Genomic DNA, 19,174 nt, shown 5'->3' with positions numbered 1-19,174 from the left:
ACTACTTCTGCCTCAGGCTGGAACCGGTGGAGGGTGACCGATCGGTCCACACCGAACTGGAGTTGCACGTGCTTCCTAACACAAAGAACGACTGCATTAGCAGTTGTGTAAGGGGAACCAAATTTAGGACATTAAATTGGCTATCATTGCAAATTATAGTTTAGCAAGAAAAACGTTTGGAGTATCAATTGGATATTATCTATGAGCATCAATAAGGTTTGGTAACCATTTGGAGTATAAGGCTGGGAATCAGATTTTATGTCAAAGAAATTCTACAAATTGTTCCAAAACAATTGAATCCATTGCCCATAATCACAAACAAAAATGATGCGAGTTCTGCAGTTTTAATTCTAAAAATGATTACTTCACCACAACATAATTCTTTTGTTTGGAAGCAATCATGTCGTAACACTAACCATTTAGTATCCAGAATTAAGTAAAATTACCTACATAGAATCGTTGGTATTTACCTATATGTTCCCCTGCAGTTGCAGTCTTTATCAACTAACCAATATGCTCTACCAGCTGCCTGACCTCACCGTGCGTTGGCGCACGCGCCGTCGAGCACATCCTAATCAAGTGAGATGGACGCAAATAAGGAACGAATCACTGCAATGCAACGTGGACCTCTGGAATAAACTAAAATGGATTGGCCTTACCGAGCAGGCGAGCAGCCGAAGCAAACAAGCCAATCCCTCAGCTATAGTAGCAAACATTGGTTTCAGGAACCAAATCGATTAGGAGGGGGAGTGGAAAAGATGCCAACCTTAGGAATGAACATGGCTGCAGAACGAATGGGGATGGGAAGATATGAAGCAAGACGTGAGGGCGAGAAGTTCTGAGGGGGCTAGATGTGGCCGGCGGCGGCGACGCCGGCAGTGGGGCGCGAAGGGAAGGGCAGCATCCTCCCGCGCCTCCCCTCGATCGCCTCAGCTGGATCCCGCGCCTCCACTCGATCGACACAAACCGCCCGCTCCTCTGTATCCCGCGTCGCATCCTCTGTATCGAGCGCCGCTGCACCTAGGCTGGACCCGGATGCTGCGCCCGCAACTCCGGTCGATCCCTTTCCTCTCCTCCGTGTCAGGGACCTTCCTAGCCCATACGTGTATGTGGGCTTGCCTCTGGACATCACTTGGGCCTGGCCCGGCTGGGAATCCTCAAGCGCTGCAGCTACTTATACCTGGGAGGAAGCAACGAGCAGACCATCCACGTAGGATCAGGCTTGTCGGCGGCGGCTTCTTCTGGCTCTTTTTCTTCTACCTCTGGCTCCTCTCAATCCTCTCTCGATGTACATCAAAACCACCACAAACCTGTAATGCCTAAGTGATTGAGTGTATCTGAGTAGTGGGTTGCTAACATCTGGTATTCAGAGCCAGGCCACCATTCTTCCTGCCCCCAATTTTTTCCCCCAATCATCACCTTCAACCTGTTCGATCAAATGTTTAGCCACCAAATGTCCTCAACCAGGTTCTCAGCTTGGTCGTGGAGCAAGCGATTTACCCTATCACTACTGATGTATTGTATTCCCTCTTCGCTCCCTTTGGTGTAGAGCAGTTGGTGGTGTATCCCCAAACAAAATCGGAGGATGGAGAGCTTTGTGTAGCGGCGAATGTCCGATTCAATTCGGTGCACGCAGCGGCTCACGCATTCGCGTACTGGGATGGCCACTGCATCTACTATCGGTGTTGTCGCCTGCAGATGTGGTACGCTACACTCGACGTGTTGCCGGCCCCGTCTTCTCCTTCACCAACCGTTGTCAAGGACAACCGTGACACCGCCGCTGCGTTCGGCCCCGAGCCCGTGGTCGACCTCAACAACTCTACCGTGGCCATCTCTGGTCATGACGAAGAGTCCGTCGGGGCCGTCAGCCTCCCTGCGGCGGCCAGCACCAGCACGCCCAAGTCTTCCCTCGACAGCGACTGCCACGTCCCGGTCGCGGGCACGGACGAGTACACATCTGTGGCGGCAATTCCAGAAGTCGTCACCGAGCTCGCCGTCTTCCCCGGCATCTCCTCCACCACCAAGTCCCAGGAGGTCCTCCAGGTCATCCACGACGCGCCCCCTGCCTGCATCGTGATGGCGCACGTCACCTATTCGACGGAACGCTCGCACCAGGTCGCCACAACCGACATCCTCAATGAGGGTTTGAGACTCGTCCTGGATGATGCCATTGCGGAGCTCACGCATACGGTGACCCCCATCGAAATCTTCCCTGAGATCGTGTCCCTGGAGGTGTGTAGCACATGCCAAGGTGTTGACGCCATCGATGTCAGCTCTCCCACCGCGTCTGCATTCACTGGGTCGCCGGTGTGGCCTAGCTCCAACTCCGGCAACCCTGAATATTCACTGCCATCAAGACACAAGGATGTACAGCAAGTGTTGGAGCCAATGCCGTTTGACAAGCCTGAAGATGCTGCTGCTAATGTGAAGGAGCACAAAGATGATGCAAAGCTGACAGTACTTACACTCGTCCTGAACCCATCAACTTGGTATGAACATTTCAGTCCCCGAGACCCATGTTTTGTTTCGTTCGAGGCCCAGTTGGTATTTGAGGAGCATATGAGGTCTGAACCGTGTCTAACATGGCCACCACTAGTAGGAGCTAATTTCAGTGAGTTATGTTCATCGGGGCAGTTTGATTCAGATTGCACACTGTCATTATTCCCTTGGAATCCAGGTGGTTATTTGCTCAAGCATAGCAATCGGATGACCAGAGTGTTTATTACTGCTAATTCACAATGGCCTATTACCCGTGTAATTGAGGAGTCCAGTCAGTGCTTTCCTCAGATTGTAAAAATATAGTGGTTGTTTACTATTTGTCTGAAGACAATGACACAGTGCTTGGTAATACTACCTTTTGCTAATCTGGATTATGAGCTATGGCCTCCACCTTTGCGAGTGTTGATCAGTCAAAAAGGGCGCATGTTCAGGCCAAGACCATGGCCGTCTTTTGAGTGCTTTCAGGCAGATGTGCATCTGAAGTATGCAGGGCAGCCAGTTACTTATGTGATGAAGCATTTTTCTGGTGTTCTTAATTTCCAAAGAGAATCATGGAGGTATCTGCAAACTGAACAACAGAAACCACGACATTCTGAGAAGGTTGTTTGTTGCATCCATATGATCTTAAGAGTCATTTCTATTCCTCGTCAGATGATACTGCAATTAATGGAGAATGTGAACTCGAGTGCTGCGGAATGGAGGTTGTCTGTTTCAACTGAGCTACAAGGTTATGACATACATGGCGCCGATTGTGAGAGCCAACCAAAGCCATGATCACTGTTCAATTTCAGTCAACAGACAATCCAACTGAAGCCACCATGGCCATCGTTTTCATGCAATTGCCAAGCTGTGCAGGTGCGGTCAGCATTACTTACCGGTGACCCACCTGATGACTACATTGACACCAACTCCAGTCTGTCGTCGTGGACACGATGGGCAGCGTCAATCCTGTTCCAAACTGCGCATCGATGGGTGCGGCCACTGCCTACACCATCCCGTCTTCCAGATGAGCTGAGCTTCACTCCCGGCTGGTTCGCATCTTCACTAATTGGTCCTCCTGTTGAGAACATGTACAGCAGAATAAAGTTGCGACCGCTTCCATGGCCATCCTGGGAGTGTTACAGAGGCTGGAAGTTTTTGGTCAGGCAAGCGCCATCCTTCATGGAAGGGAGGTCTCATCATCCGTGGCCAATATTGGTATATTGGGGCAGTCTGGAGTTGAACCTTATACTGCGTAGTCCTCGTACTAGTATTTTAGATCAAATGCGTCAGTATGAGTATGGAAGACGTACTAGCCTGGGAAGTGTTACCCAAATCAGTGGTGGTCATGAAGCAGTGCAGGGCACTATGATGCGTGTGGATATATCAATGAATTGGCATTTTTTGCGAAAAGAAGAATTTGAGAGGAGTGGAATTTATTCACATGACAGCATGATATTTGGTGGCAAGGAAGTGCTTATCGCACGATTATTAACCAGTATGTTCTTCTGCCACACAACAAAATCAGAGGTGATTCAGTCTTTGTTTTTGCCTGACCGACATATCAACGGAATTTCTTGGCATGTCCTAGTCACAGGTTCACAACGGCAATGGTTTTCAAGTAGTTCTGCTCATATATTTATCGAGGAAAATGTTCCAGAGATTTGCAATCAGCCGACCTTGTGTGCAAGAGTGCTACACGGCCAACGTATACCAGTCTTAGATGCCCCAATTCATGCTGAATGTGTTCCATCTTGTTTCTGTGCTGCACTCTGTTCAAAGGATCCGGGGTTACATACTTCTGCTAGAGGATTCTTGCTCCTTCCAAATAACAATGGTATATCTGGTGCGTGGTTGCAGCGAGAAAAATTTCAACGAGGGAGGGGTGTCACAGTTCTGGCTACATTCTTTGAGCAAGCCCCCATTGGCCACCGCTACTACCACGACTTCGGCGCCACCGCTACTACCACGACTTCGGCCACAACGATGCCGACAACGATCACAACTACAAGTATCTCACTGAAGTCTACCATGTCCTCGGCTACCACCGAGACGTCGAGCCAGTCAAAGACCATCGAGTACAATGGGATCCGGGCGGTTCTCGGTGGAGTCGGCTTGGGGTCAAGCCGAATTTCAAGAAAGAGGGGATGTCAGGGCCCTTCCCTAGCCCATACGTGTATGTGGGCTTGCCTCTGGACATCACTTGGGCCTGACCCGGCTGGGAATCCTCAAGCGCTGCAGCTACTTATACCTGGGAGGAAGCAACGAGCAGACCATCCACGTAGGATCAGGCTTGTCGGCGGCGGCTTCTTCTGGCTCTCTTTCTTCTACCTCTGGCTCCTCTCAATCCTCTCTCGATGTACATCAAAACCACCACAAACCTGTAATGCCTAAGTGATTGAGTGTATCTGAGTAGTGGGTTGCTAACACTCCGCATCCCGCCTCGTTCTGGAAAAAAAAACCGAGCGCACGAGATTTATCAGATTTCTTATGGGCTGGCCGAACAGGGCCAGTTGACCGGATTTCTTCATTTCGGCCGACGGAGTAGCATACTAATGACTATAATGACTATGAATAGTGGGACTAAAACTTGCTGGCCTCACCCGTACTTGGATCTAAATACTAAAGAGACTAAAATCAAATTAATGAGCATTTATTATCCGCCAAACCCTTCAATCCAGAACTCGCCTGTGTTAAAGGAGAGGAGTTAAATGGAGAGAGAGAGGACTAATCCATATTTTAGTAGAGGTATCCCTGACTAAAACATTTTAGTCTCAAGATTAGTTTTAGCCTCTCTTTAGTCAGGGGTGCTTGGAACCTTAGCCTTTTAAAGAGACTATTTTTAGTCAGACTAAAATAAGTCTCTTGGATCCAAGCACCCTCTAGGACAGCTGGGCCACTGCATAACACATGCGGGACAGATGCTTGTTTACACGAGATCAGACGGCCAGAAACATCCAGATCGTGAAAACGGACGGCCGAAAATCCGAATCGTTGTGAGGGCTCACTTTAGGTGCGGTTATTGTCCTTAATTTGGAGGTGAATGAGCATTTACCCCATGGGTGTTTATATATGCTAGAGTACTTGACAAAACACCAATGCTGCTCTTGTAGACTGTAGGTGGGAGGGGTTCATGAGTAATTATTGATCCACTAATCTATGAAGGATAAAGATGACGAAGTGGTGCATGGTTGATAGTGTATTAGTCCACCATCCTTCAACATAAATGGCTTTCTTTCTTCATGCGACTTCTTTAACTTTGTCTTTTATTCTTATCTTCATATTTTTTAAACGAGATTCTTCTCTTCATATCTGATTGCTGACCACGGCCATGGTTTGTCCTTCCTTAATTTTTTTATCATCTAGATGACATGTAGGGCTGGGTGGGATCCTGACCGGTTGGGATTTTTACTATTCCCAACACACATTTTACTATTCCCCAAAACACATGTACTCTTTGACATATGTGAGATGCGGGATTGCACTACTACGTCCACCTGGGTGTATAGGGCATGCACGTAGTTCTAGGTTGATAATTTCACTAGCTAAGTATGTATTGTATGTAACAAAAAAATATTTGTTTAGAAACTACATCCGCATATAAATTCAATGATATCTTTTGATGAAATATAGCATGTATGTAAGTACTCAAATCAATGACCTAGAACTATTGTAACACCCACGATGCGGCTATATCTCCCACGTGTCGGGGCACGGCTTAGAGGCATAACCGCATGGTAGGCATATCACAAGAGGGTAATCTTTACACATCCCATGTACTGAATAAGAAAGGGATAAAGAGTCGGCTTACAATCGCCACTTCACACAATACATAAATATATCATACATCATCCAGAATACAATCAAGGTCTGACTACGGAACCAAAATAAAGAAAGACAACCCTAAATGCTAAATCCCCGATCGCCCCAACTGGGCTCCTCTACTAATAATCTGGAAAAGAAACATACTAATGACCCGAATCCTCGTCGAACTCCCACTTGAGTTCGGTAGCGTCCCCTGCACTGGCATCATCGGCACATGTATCTGTTTGGAAGTATCTGTGAGTCACTGGGACTCGGCAGTCTCACACCCTCGCGATCAAGAATATTTAAGCTTAAGGGTAGGAAAAGGAGTAGTAAGGTGGAGCTGCAGCAAGCACTAGCATATATGGTGGCTAACTTGCGCAAATGAGAGCGAGGAGAGAAGCAAAGCACGGTCGAGAAGCTAATAGTGATCAAGAAGTGATCCTGAAGCTACTTACGTTCAAGCATAACACGAGACCGTGTTATTTTCCCGGACTCCGCCGAAAAGAGACCATCACGGTTACACACGAGGTTGATTCATTTTAATTAAGTTAAGTTTCAAGTTCTCTACAACCGGACATTAACAAATTCCCATATGCCCATAACCACGGGCACGGCTTTCGAAAGTTCAAAACCCTGCAGGGGTGTCCTAACTTAGCCCATCACAAGCTCTCACGGTCAACGAAGGATATTCCTTCTCGCGGGAAGACCCGATCTGTCGTGGAATTGTCACGGCAGATGTCCTAGTGGAAGGACTTAGTCGTAGGGCCATCGCAACTAGGAAGCTTAAAGGGGTTAATCGGGACAAGGGACACGAGAGATTTTATACTAGTTCGGCCCCTTACGATGAAGATAAAAGCCTACGTCTAGTTGTGTTGGTATTGCTGGGATTTCGATCACCAAGAGGCTTAACTCGCCGGCTTGGTTATCGATCTCTTGTTTCTTGCCCTAAGCCGCCACCGGGTCGTCCCCTTATATACACGGGTTGACGCCTGGTGGCCTACAGAGTCCCGGCCGGCTCATAAATCGTATCCGGCTCGGTGACTTTCTTTACATGCCTTTCTTTACAAGTCTTTCCTTACACACGACGGTTTACAATATAGGGCCTTAAGCCGCCTCTAGGCCTTTTAGGCCTTCTGTAAGATTTGATAAACTATCATCTTAATGTTTACTGGGCTTCCTTTGTAACCCGCCATTGGGGCTGACCCGGCCCCTCCTGGGCTAGTCATAACTGATAGCTATATCCCCAACATTAGGCCCTAGGTTGACTTTGCACTTCGTTCTTTGTCAATCTTCAACACTTAGACAAAATCCATCTTCTTATCCTCGCAGAAGCTTTTTGTAATCCGCCATGACGTCATCTCTTGAAAACACAAAAAACTTTTATGACGTCATCTCCCAATGGATCTTCATCTTTAATGCCTTCCGAGAATCGAGGCGTCTGTATAGTTGGATAACCATTATTCGGCTCTTCCTTGATTTTCGCGCCCGTCTGTTCACCTTTTTCCTTATAAATAGGCACGCCTCGGCCTTCTTCATTCTTCTTCTCTCTCTCTCTCTCTCTCTCTCTCTCTCTCTCTCCGTCTTCTTCCTCTCACAACCCTCCTGCTGCTCGAGCTTCGCCGCCTTCGCGCTTCACCTCCATCTCTGTCGACCTTGGCCGCTGCATCAACTCGAATCGGTCCAGATAAACAGCGACGACCTCCGTAGAAGATCTGTGGCTATAAGCGTTCACCTTCCTGCTCCTCAGATCCGCATTAGGGTTTCTGCGTGTTCTTCGCAGTTCATCACGGTTTCCTTGTAGTTCTTCTACTACGGCTTCTTGTTGATCCAAAGAGAGCATGTGTTCATGCGGTAGTTGTTTTGTGCCCATTCTCGATACCAACAGATCCCTTTCTCTGGTTTCAAAAGCCTCATTAGAGCTCATGAACTCATCTGAACTAGATTTTTAGGTCTAGGATATTTTCCATTTTGAACAACCCTTTGATCCAGAATAATATCAAGAATTTAGGAAACTTGTTTGCTTCAACACTTAGCCAATTTTGTCTCTGATTTCCTTCAAATGTCTGTAGTCATGGCGGCTTACGACGCGGCTTACTTTTCCCTTATATGACATAAGCCCTTATTTAAGCCGCCATTACCTATTTGCACCATCATCATTTAACTGTTAATTTTACCATTGAATTGCACCGGTATGTTGCCTTTCTTTCAGTTCGTTTTTGAACATCATGCCGTCCAAAGCGCCGACCATCTGCAACTGGGTTCCCTCAACCGTAACCGAGGAACGTTTGAAGGAGTTCTTTACCATAGGATTTTTGCCAGGAAAAGCCGTCATGTCTTACCGTGCCCCTGACCCGGACGAAGAACGGCCCAATCCAAGAGATGGCGAAGTGATTGTTTTTACTGACCATATGAACCATGGCTTTTCACCGCCCGGCTCAAAGTTCTTCAGAGATGTCCTCCACTTTTTCAAACTCCACCCTCAAGATATCGGGCACAATTCCATATCTAATATCTGCAACTTCCAAGTGCTCTGCGAAGTGTACCTTCAGGAAGAGCCGACCGTGAACCTCTTTAGAGAATATTTTTATCTGAACCGGCAAAACGAGTGCACCAACGGCCTTAGCTTGGAGCTTGGAGGCATCTCAATTCAGCATCGGCGGGGCGCTGTCTTCCCCCTCATAGTCTTGCCAAGTCATCCCAAAGACTGGAATCAGACTTGGTTTTATTGTCAAGACACCTTACCAGCAAACGAACATCCCCTGCCGGGTTATCGCTCAGAGCGTCTTGACTCCAAATTTGCACTTCCTGACAAACTCACTGCTGCTGAATGCAAGAAGTTGATACCATCCATCAAAAGGATTAATGCTTTGTTGGGGAACGGGTTAACCGGAGTTGATCTGACCCGCTGCTGGATCTCATGGCGGGTTATCCCTCTAAGCTGTCGATCAAAATGGATGTACGAGTATGGTGCAGGCCCAGATGACTCTCTTCATCACAGCTCCATTCAGTTAACGGAAGAAGATATTGTTTCAATGTCAACCCTTCTGGTGAACGGAAAATACAAAGACTGCAGCATCATTGGGTTAAACCCCTTCTGCAAGCTTAACCCAGTGCCAGAAGTAAGGACACTCTGATCTCTCTCCTTTGTATTTTTCCCAGCCATATTGTTTAATACTTGTCTGACCTTTCATCTTGTTTTTACCTGTCTGCAGGCCAGATCTGATTTCTGGAAAGTTAAATATGACCACGAAGCTGCCAATAAAGCAAGAGCCACCGCCATAAACGCCAAGAAAATGACCCGGAGGTCAAAAAAGAAGAAGAAGAGCACCGCTGAAGATATGATGAAACTCGACGATACTTCTGAGTCGGAGGTAGCCCTTGACTCCCTTGGCCAACATTTTAATAATCTTATTAACACTGATCATTACCAGGACGACACTGGGGCCAGTCAGGCCATGGAAGAAGAGGTAACTATTTCCTCCGACTCAGCCCATTTGCCAAGACAGAAACTTCGAGTCGTAACCCGGAAAGTAAGGTTTTCACACCCTTTGGCTTATCTGGACCCTCACGTTCTTTTGAAAAAGCAGCAACATGAGAGCCGCCGTCAAGCCTGGACCGAAGACGAACCGGCTATTGTTCTTCAACAAACTCCCCAAAAACGCTAGAATGAGGTTTATTTCTTTATCTTTGAATTTCTGTTAATGGATCACCTTCCTTGCATTACTTACTTTGTTTTATCTTTGCAGGAGGTGTCTCGCTCGTCTGGCGACTCGTCTCAGACCCAATTCCTGGCCTTCAAGACTGCCCCTGGGTAAGGAAAAATCCTTTGTCTTCCATGTTTTTCAAATTGTCTCTTTATACCGACAGTCCTATAATATTTCATTTAGTGGCCAAGCTAAGTCTAAGAAGGCCAAAGTGACTAAGCCGATGGAAGACCCGCCAGTCCTTGCACCTGAACCGGCAAGGCCACCTTCTCCTCCATCAATTGAAACTCTAGAAGACTCGCCTGTCAATGCAGAAGCAAATCCTCCTGAGCCGTCGTTTGATGATACCACCGTGAATCCTTCCGCAACTGGACCATCAAGCTCGGCCAATCCGTCATCACCGTCTGCGCAAGATGTTTTGATCACCGGGAGCCGCTTTGTTGAGCCGGGGAACCCCACCGTGTTGGCTCGTCACACGGTGAAACAAGAGGCATTGGAGAGACAGAAAGTGCGCTTTGATGTTTCACATTATGACCATCTGAACGCCAATGATATTTTATCCAGTTATCTCAGCCATGTGCACTCCAGTCACGACTCATAGATCGAAATGGTCAAATAGTTGCAGCTGAAATACGAGGTATGTCCTTCCGGCTTACTTATATTCCACCAGCCCCCAAGTCTTCAGATTATGAGATAAACGGGATGATCTGTAGACTTTATGATATAGGCTAAGACTTTTACTTTTGAAGTTTTTCTTGAGTTCAATAAAAGAGAGCAAAGCTTCACCTGTAGTCCCGAAGGGCCGGTTCATTTGATCATAAATGAGCTGGTACTTTAAATTTTCATAATTGTCTTGTACCGTATCCAAAGAACTTTGTAATCCGGTTTACCCTTGAGAAACTTGTTGAATAACATACATTAGCCCCCAAGTGCCAAGTGCTGTTACTTTGTAAAGTGCTTGGGACTTAAAGTATGTTTGTAGAGTCAGAAGAAATTGTTTTGGCATACATTAGCCCCCAAGTGTCAAGTGGTTTTGTAAAGTACTTGAGACTTGAATCTTGACTGTTGAACCTGAATTGAAATCTTAACTCATCTGTGTATGTTTTTTGCAGAATGCCTTATCTGAACTGAGCTCGCAACTAACTGATGCGAAGACCCAGCTGGCGGATCAGGAGGCAGAAATCAAGTCTGCTAACTCCAAATTGCAAGTAAGTCTCTCTGAGACGGAAAAATTAAAGACCAACTTCATTGCCAAGAAGAAAACATGGGCGGAAGAAAAAACACTTCTGACACAATGCGCCGAGAAGGCTGAAACCGCCCTTGAAGAGGTTTCTACGGAGCTGACCAGTTTAAAGGCCTGGGTGTCTCAAATGGTGGCTGCCATCTTTGGTAAGCCATCTGTATTTGATCTTGTGTACTTTTTGCTGATCCGGAATATAAGCCGCCAGCTGACTTTTTGTTTATAAAATATGTGCAGGCCCACGAAGCAAGAATCTGAGCCAAGATCATGTGATTAAACTGAAGGCAATGTAGACCTTAGTGGAGCAATTGTATATTGGCGCACAACGGGCACTTGCCGCCATCTCTCCTACCAATCAAGGACCCAACCGGCTCAGCGATGTCTTAAAGAAGCTATCAATCCTACCCGCCAGGTTCCAAGAAGTGAAGCGCTCCTGTGCCAGAGCCGGAGCTTTGACTGCTCTGAGCCGCTCCAAGGCTTGGGTGCCAGATCTAGACCCGACGGACGTGGCCAGAGGGTATCCTACCGTGAAGGAAGACAGATCTCCCTTTGAACAGGATGACTTCATGGCTTGCGTGCGCGGAGTCCGACCTCAGGCAACTTTTCTTGGAGATGAAACCAACATCGACAAGTATCAGTCGGGTTTTGATATGGAAAATAAGAAGATGGCAACTCCCTCGTACAAGGTGACAGATTTAATCCCGCCTGTTCGTGAAAATACATTTGCCCCAGAAGTTGACCCGGCCGGCCTGATTGACGAAGAAGCAGAATTTGTCGCCGTGAATGGTTTTGACTGGTCAAAACCCAGCTTCCAGTCAATAGAGGGTGGTGAACCAGCGAGGGAGGAGTAATAACCATCTTCATGGGTTTATAAAAAGCCTTGTAATAGTTTAGCTGTGAAAACACTGCATGCTTTGCTTATGCCATCGCGCATAAAACACTTGTATGTGATTCTGTGTTTCCTTATGTCAATATATGCATCATATTTATGGTTGTACCTGTAATACTTCAGCTCTGTCCCTATAGATACAAGAAAAAAGACTGGCTTGGCGGCTTAGTACCGAACAGGTTAGAACACCCGGCTTATAGCCAATATGTTTACCAAAATAGAAAACAGAAACAGACGTAAAAAGAGAACAAGGCTGAAAATAACCCTTTGATTAATGCAGCAGGCAATTGCGTATAAATAATCGCCATACTTGTACCTTTGATCTTTAGACCACCGGTTTAAATAACCCGGGTAATGAAGTTGATAACTCAATCTTTTTGAGAAGTCAATGCTTCTAAATACTTAATGATCATCATACCTTGGTGGCCTTGTTTTCAAATAGTCCAGCCGGCGAAAAAGACCATGCTAATTATTTGTGAAATTAAGACAACAAAAAACTAGAAGGCAGGTGGTAAATAAAATTAACCTTGTAATTAAAGGTTGGGGTTTTTTGATTTGAATACGATCAGTAAACCGGACCAAAGGGGTTAAGCTAAGGTTCGAATACGACCATATAGCCCCTAGTGGCTTTGGCGTTGCGCCGATCAAGAGGGTACCGACAGCTATGTTCTCTTTGGTTCGAATACGACCTATGTTTGAACAGGAAGCCCCCAAATGACCTTGAGAGGTTTTTAACGACCTTGATTCGAATACGATCCAAGTCGGACCCAAAAGGGGTTAAGCTATGATTCGAATATGATCAAGAAGCCCCCTAGTGAGTTTGGCCTTGAGCCGATCAAGAGGGTTACGACAGCTATGTTCTCTTTGGTTCGAATACGACCTATGTTTGAACAGGAAGCCCCCAAGTGACCATGAGAGTTGCAGCTAGATTCGAATACGATCATAAGCCAGACCAAAAAGGTTAGACTTGATTCAAATATGATCAGCTCCTTAATAATCTTTTGAATAGAAAAGAAACCGATGGTCCTGCTTTATTACTTATCATAGTATATACAACCTTTAAAGTATGTACATGATGAGAGCCGGTGGCTCAGGTGTAGTATGGCCGAAGTTGAGCAATGTTCCACGGCCGGCGGGTCTCCTCTTCCGACTTACGTGAGTCTTTGTGCTCTCGAACATCAATGAGGTAATATGACCCATTATTTAAGTTCTTGCTGACCACAAAGGGTCCTTCCCAAGGTGGGGATAACTTGTGTGCATCTGACAGATCCTGGATGAGCCGGAGCACCAGGTCGCCTTCCTGAAAAGTCCTGGACTTAACCCAGCGGCTGTGATAACGGCATAGGTCCTGTTGATAAATTGTTGATCGAGCCGCTGCTAAGTCTCTTTCATCATCTAACAAGTCAAGTGCATCATGTCTGGCTTGTTCATTGTTAGCTTCAACATAAGCCGCCACACGGGGCGAGTCATAATGGATGTCACTAGGCAACACTGCTTCTGCTCCATATACCATGAAGAAAGGTGTATAACCTGTAGACCTGTTAAGTGTGGTGTTGATATTCCACAGCACCGAGGGTAATTCCTCTACCCAACAACCCGGCATTCGCTGTAAAGGAACCCTAAGCCGGGGTTTGAGACCTTCTAAAATTTACTGATTTTCTCTCTTAGCTTGACCATTGGATTGAGGATGAGCTACAGAAGAAACATCAAGCCGAATATGCTCACGTTGACAAAACTCCTCCATAGCCCCTTGGGATAGATTAGTGCCATTGTCAGTGATAATGTTGTGTGGAAAACCAAAACGGAAGATCACCTTTTTCATGAACTGAACCGCCGTGGCCGCATCACACTTACTCACCGGCTCTGCCTCAACCCACTTTGTGAATTTATCAACTGCCACTAAAAGATGTGTCATTTTATCCTTAAACCTTTTGAAAGGTCCAACCATGTCTAGCCCCCAGACCGCAAACGACCAAGTGATTGGAATCATCCGGAGCTCTTGAGCCGGCACATGTGCTCGTCGTGCGAACTTCTGACATCCATCACATCTGCTGACCAGATCCTCTGCATCACCGTAAGCCGTCAACCAGTAAAAACCGGGATGAAAAGCCTTGGCCACCAGAGATTTTGACCCGGCGTGATGACCACAATCGCCTTCATGGATCTCACGAAGTATTTTTTGGCCTTCTTCAGGGGAAACACACCGCTGAAACGCTCCAGAGACGCTGCGATGGTATAGTCCTCCATCAGAAATCGTCATTGACTTAGACCACCGGGTTATCTGTCGAGCCAGGGTCTTATCCGCTGGCAACTCTCCCCGGGTCATGTAAGCCAAGAACGGCACTGTCCAATCTGGGATGACATGAAGAGCCGCCACCAACTGTGCCTCCGGGTTAGGAACAGCTAGATCTTCTGTGGGTAACTTAACCGACGGGTTATGCAAAACATCCAAAAAGGTGTTAGGTGGCACCGGCTTACGCTGATATCCCAATCGGCTTAAAGCATCAGCCGCTTCGTTCTTCCTACAGTCAATGTGCTCCACCTGGTAATCTTTAAAATGCCCTGCAACAGCATCAACTTCACGGCGATAAGCCGCCATGAGAGGATCTTTGGAATCCCACTTGCCTGATACTTGTTGAGCCACTAAATCTGAGTTGCCCAGACACCGGACCCCGCTCAGGCTCATCTCTTTGGCCACTCGAAGACCATGGAGCAAGGCTTCATATTCCACCACGTTGTTAGTGCAAGGAAACATCAGCCGCAACACATAACAAAATTTGTCACCTCGAGGGGAGGTTAAAACAACTCCAGCCCCCGAGCCTTCCAGTTGTCTGGACCCATCAAAGTGAATAGTCCAATATGTGTTGTCTGGTTTCTCTTCCGGCATCTGCATCTCGGTCCAGTCATTAATAAAATCAACCAGTGCTTGAGACTTGATCGCAGTACGTGGTACATACTTCAACCCATGAGACCCAAGCTCAATGGCCCACTTGGCGACTCGTCCAGTGACTTCTCTGTTTTGAATGATGTCTCCCAAAGGAGCAGAGCTAACCACAGTGATTGGGTGACCCTGAAAATAATGTTTAAGCTTCCGGCTCACCATGAACACCCCATATACGAGCTTCTGCCAATGTGGATATCGTTGTTTGAATTCAATTAACACCTCACTGACGTAGTAAACCGGCCGTTGAACCGAATGTTCCTTGCCAACCTCCTTGCGCTCCACCACAATAGCCACACTAACAGCTCGTGAGTTGGCGGCTACGTATAACAACAGCGGCTCTTTCTCAACTGGAGCAGCAAGGACCGGCGGCTCAGCAAGCTGTGTCTTCAGATCTTCAAAAGTAGAGTTTGCAGCATCACTCCAAACAAAATCATCTATTTTCTTCATCATTTGATACAAAGGCATCACCTTCTCCCCTAACCGGTTTATGAACCGGCTCAAAGCAGCAACATGACCCGCGAGCCGTTAAACGTCATTGATGCATGTTGGTTTGGCCAGGGATGTAATTGCTTTAATCTTCTCTGGGTTAGCTTCAATACCTCGGTTGGACACCAAAATCCCAAGAGCTTGCCGGATGGGACTCCAAAAACACACTTAGCCGGGTTAAGCATCATTTTGTAGACCCGGAGGTTATCGAAGGTCTCTTTCAGATCTGTGACCAAGGTTTCCTCTTTCCTGGATTTTACCACTATATCATCCACATAAGCATGAAAATTACGCCCAATCTGATTGTGAAGACAATTCTGCACACACCGTTGGTAAGTCTCCCGGGCACTCTTAAGCCCAAAAGGCATAGACACATAGCAGAAAGCTCCAAATGGAGTGATAAAAGCTGTCTTCTCCTGATCTTTGACCTCCATCTTGATCTGATGATAACCTGAATAAGCATCCAAGAAACTTAAACGTGCGCAACCCGCTGTAGCATCGATGATCTGATCAATACGAGGGAGGGCAAAAGGGTCAGCCGGACAAGCCTTGTTTAAATTGGTGTAATCCACACACATACGCCAGGTGCCGTTCTTTTTTAGTACAAGCACCGGATTGGCTAACCACTCTGGGTGAAAGACTTCCACAATAAACCCGGCCGCCAAGAGCCAGGCCACCTCTTCTCCAATGGCCTTGCGCCTTTCTTCATTGAACCATCGGAGAAACTGTCTAACAGGTTTAAACTTTGGATCAATATTGAGAGTGTGCTCAGCGAGTTCCCTCGGGACACCCGGCATGTCAGAAGGTTTCCATGCAAAGGTTTGCACTGATGATGAACTGCTTGGATGAGTCACCGAGCACAAAGTCAACCATCTTGGTGTCATCAGCTGATTTGAACTTCAACACCGGCTCATGCTCCGTTGTTGGTTTCTGTAACGACGTAATGTCTGCCGGGTCAACATGATCCTTGTAAAACTTTAACTCTGTTGCACAAATAGACTCATCATAGGCAGCATCACCTTCTTCACACTCCAAGGCTATTTTCCGGCTTCCATGTATTGTAATGGTGCCCTTATAACCCAACATCTTGAGCTACAAATATACATAACACGGCCGAGCCATGAATTTGGCATAAGTCGGCCGTCCAAACAGAGCATGATATGGGCTTTTGATCTTAACCACCTCAAAGGTTAATTTTTCTGCTCTGGAGTCATACTCATCCCCAAAGGCTACTTCCAGTTCAACCTTACCAACTGGGTATGCCGACTTGCCAGGTACCACACCGTGAAAAATAGTGTTAGACTGCTTAAGACTCTTATCAGTCAACCCCATCCGACGGAACGTCTCATAGTAGAGGATGTTGATGCTACTGCCTCCATCCATGAGTACCTTAGTGAATTTATATCCACCAACCTGAGGCGCCACTACCAAGGCCAAGTGACCCGGATTATCAACCTGGGGTGGGTGATCCTCTCTGCTCCACACAATAGGCTGCTCTGACCAACGTAAGTAACATGGAATCGCCGGCTCAGCGGCATTGACGGCCCTCTTGTGAAGCTTCTGGTCCCTCTTACATAAACTAGTGGTGAACACATGGTATTGCCCACTATTCAACTGTTTTGGGTTGCTTTGATATCCGGACTGTTGCTGCTGATTACTTTGGCCGGGTTGTGGATTATATCCTCCTTGGTTACCAGGATGGCCCTGACCGTGAAATCCTCCTCCACCTGAACCGGCGCCCGAGGCATGGAAACCGCCTCCACCTCAACCGCCACCTGGGTCATGACCTCCATCAAACGCGTTTGAATTTTTAAATGCCTTCATAATTGTACAATCTTTCCACAGGTGGGTGGCTGGCTTCTCCCAGGTGCCGTGCCTTGGACAAGGCTCATTCAATAGTTGCTCAAGGGTGGGACCTGACCCGCCCGACCGAGGGGGTTGCCTGCCCTTGCGCCGTTGATTTCCGCCCTGCGCATTGGTGTTAGCGACAAACTCATCAGCCTTACATTTATTACCTCCTTGATTTGCCGGGTTATGCTGGTGACCCTTGCCGTTACCGTTCTTCTTTCCCTTCACTGTCTTTTCTTCATTAGACACCGGGTCTTTGGTACTATCAGAATCAGCATACTTAACGAGAGCCGCCATCAACTGGCCCATATCATTGCAATCACGCTTGAGCCGCCCCAACTTCTGCTTCAGGGGTTCAAAACGGCAGTTTTTCTCCAACATCAAGACTGCTGAGCCGGCATCCATCTTATCAGACAAATGTATTATCTCCTTGACCCGGCGCACCCAATGGGTTGTAGATTCACTGTCCTCTTGCTTACAATTAGTCAGGTCCATAATCGACGTAGGCTGTTTACACATGTCTTTGAAGTTCTGGATGAACCGGGCCTTTAACTCCGCCCATGAGCCGATAGAATTGGGTGGCAACCCCTTCAACCAAGTACGAGCTGTTCCATCCAACATCATAGTGAAATACTTAGCCATTGCCACGTCGCTGACCTCCAACAACTCCATAGCCATCTCATAACTCTCAATCCAAGCCCCAAGCTGCAAGTCAGCCGTGTAATTAGGCACCTTACGAGCCCCCTTGAAGTCTTTTGGCAAACGCTCATTATGTATGGCCGGCACCAGGCAAGGGACACCTTCGGTTCTTGTGGCCACTCCTGCCTCAACTAAGGTTGCTAGATAAGCCGGAAAAGTCTGATGAGCCGCCTGCTCTGCTGCCAGTTGAACCGCCTGCTCAGCCTCTTGTCGGATCCTCTCCTGATCCGCCAAGTTAAGGGCTCCAGTCTGCACCGGCTCATACCTGTGTGGCCGGTTGCGGCATTGAGCATTGCTTGACATGTCGGCTGAATCCATATGCCTACTGTAGCTTGGGCTCCGGCTCGGGCGAGGAGTTGAATGGATCCTGTCTCGGCTGTAGGAGTACGCATCCTGCTGTGCCAGAGCTGTTTGAAGAACTTCTCTCACCCTTCGCGTTTCGATCGCTGCCGGCGAGTCACCTTCCATCGGAAGAGCCGCCAAACGAGCCGATGCTGCAATGAGGTTTTCCAAAGGATTGGAGAAGTGACCCGGCGGCGTTGGTATATAATGAGGTGGAGCGGTATGTACACGAGGTGGTTCCATGGCGGTGGTTGGACCGGTGCGCTAGGTGTCGTGATCTGATTTGCCTCCGGCGGGTTGCTTGTTCCAGCTCCGGGTGTATGAAAAAGGTTCCTAGGATCGAGCGTCAGAGGTAGACGTGACTGAGTTTTCTGATGCCTTCTTCTCATGACCTCGTTTGATGCGTTCAGATCCACCGAGAGCCGGAAAGTCTCTGCCTGAAGTTGTTGAGCACGAACGTCCAAAGCCGCCCACTCCGCTGCCATCCTGACCTCCTCCGCTGCTAGATTTTCCTTAGCTTGTACCATCTCTTCTCGTACGCGTGCCACCTCTGCGTCATGTTGGGCTTTATCCGCCGGCTCTACCACGGCAGTCAACAGAGTCCTCAGTTTATCCATGAGGTCCATTAGAATCTGAGCCGGGGGCGCGCGGGGTCTCTTGACCCGGCTGCGACCGACCCAGTAGCTGTTGCTACTGCTGCTGTGGAGTTTTGCCCAGGCTGTGTTCCTGCCATGAAG

At 47.5% G+C, this 19,174-nt stretch overlaps 1 protein-coding gene across 1 annotated transcript; it reads left to right on the top strand.

Annotated features, from left to right (window-relative positions):
• The first annotated feature begins 663 nt into the window (after positions 1-663).
• LOC147959954 (uncharacterized) lies at positions 664-5,098 on the top strand. The gene has a single exon (XM_087535199.1). The coding sequence runs from the start codon at positions 1,699-1,701 to the stop codon at positions 2,800-2,802; it is 1,104 nt and encodes a 367-aa protein (XP_087391325.1). The 5' UTR covers positions 664-1,698; the 3' UTR covers positions 2,803-5,098.
• The last annotated feature ends 14,076 nt before the right edge of the window (positions 5,099-19,174 follow it).

Source organism: Triticum urartu, chromosome 7A, assembly GCF_056163025.1.
Source record: "Triticum urartu cultivar PI428250 chromosome 7A, HENAU_Tu73, whole genome shotgun sequence".
In the NCBI taxonomy this organism is placed as follows: Eukaryota; Viridiplantae; Streptophyta; class Magnoliopsida; order Poales; family Poaceae; genus Triticum; species Triticum urartu.
Note: the sequence above shows the minus strand (reverse complement) of the source record. Positions and strands in the feature narration are given on the sequence as shown.